The sequence below is a fragment of the Sinocyclocheilus grahami genome, unplaced genomic scaffold, assembly GCF_001515645.1.
Source record: "Sinocyclocheilus grahami isolate Dianchi unplaced genomic scaffold, SAMN03320097.WGS_v1.1 scaffold233.1, whole genome shotgun sequence".
NCBI lineage: Eukaryota > Metazoa > Chordata > Actinopteri > Cypriniformes > Cyprinidae > Sinocyclocheilus > Sinocyclocheilus grahami.
The window spans coordinates 2,574,435-2,575,597 of NW_015505412.1; the positions used below are offsets into that span (position 1 = coordinate 2,574,435).

Sequence of the window (1,163 nt, forward strand, 5' to 3'; positions counted from 1 at the left end):
CTTCAGTGTCACATGATCCTTCAGAAATCATTTTAATATGCTGAAATGCTGCTCAAGAAACATTGTGGAAACCATGTTACTTTTTTCAGGATTCTCTGATGGAAAAACTACTGAGATCACCAGACCAGGACACTCTTTGCTTGTTTAAAAAAACAACTAATAACAGCTGATTACAAATAGTGCACTTCTTTGTGATGATACATTTACACCACCAGGTGCCAGTATAAGTTCAAGGAAACGTGTTTGAAAAATTCGTATTTTTCACAATTCCATTTGGTGCCACTAGCTGTACAGAAATGACACACTTTAAATGCATTGCAAAATGCTGTTTCGTGTTGTCTTTAAGTTTAAAAATAGAAGATAGGTAGTGGAGGTGGATTCAAAGGGTTATATTTAGGGTGTAGGAAACACTGATTTAATGGCATTGCAGATGTTCTGTGATTATGTGATTAAGTAATTGAGCACAGTACTATCACATAACAGAGAACTTACTCTGGTTCAGTCAGCGGCGTGGTCTCATTGGGCTCAGGATGGCCTTCTGCATCATGATTGGCCGTGGCCTCTTCTTCTGTCCTCACTTCTACAATGGGCTCTTTAGACACATCTTGACTGCATGCAGAGAGAAGGTTTGATGAGGTCACTAAAGTCATGGCATAAGAGAAGCTCTTGTTTCTTTCACTGCGGTTAGAGGGCTTTAATAGAACAGCTTATGTGACTGAAAATATTCATGCTTTACATTCATATGCTTTACAATGCAGGGCCCTTGACTGCTCTCGATGTGTGATATGATCTTATTTGAGTCTATCATATATATAGTGCAAGAGCATTGTGGATACTCACACAAAGGCAGCTTTGCCTGTCTCTATGTCTTTGCCCTTGGTGCCTTGCCTGGGTTTACCGCAGATGCACATGAGGATGCCACACTTGTTGAGGAAGCAGCAGGTGGCGTCCACGATCAGCAAGAGCAGCACACACACCAGTATAAGAATACCAACAATTACTCCAGTGTTCAGGCCCGTCCCATCTTCCATGGAGTCTTGAGGAGAAACAGGAGAGATACAGACAAAGAGACAGAGCAGGAGGATCATCAGCCCAAACTGAAGATGGACAAATTATATATACAATGTAACAGTCAAGCAAGCATGAGTTATTTTCAGATCATA

General features: G+C 41.0%; 1 protein-coding gene across 1 annotated transcript in view; it reads right to left on the reverse strand.

Annotated features, from left to right (window-relative positions):
* LOC107597571 (neural cell adhesion molecule 1-like) overlaps nucleotides 1-1,163 on the reverse strand; it is a gene marked incomplete at its 5' end in the record, with an annotated part of 70,092 nt that overhangs the window by 22,656 nt on the left and 46,273 nt on the right. The window contains 2 exons of the mRNA XM_016288702.1: nucleotides 493-609; nucleotides 841-1,036. Of these exons, the coding sequence (XP_016144188.1) occupies nucleotides 493-609; nucleotides 841-1,036 (313 nt within the window). The remainder of the gene's footprint in view (nucleotides 1-492; nucleotides 610-840; nucleotides 1,037-1,163) is intronic.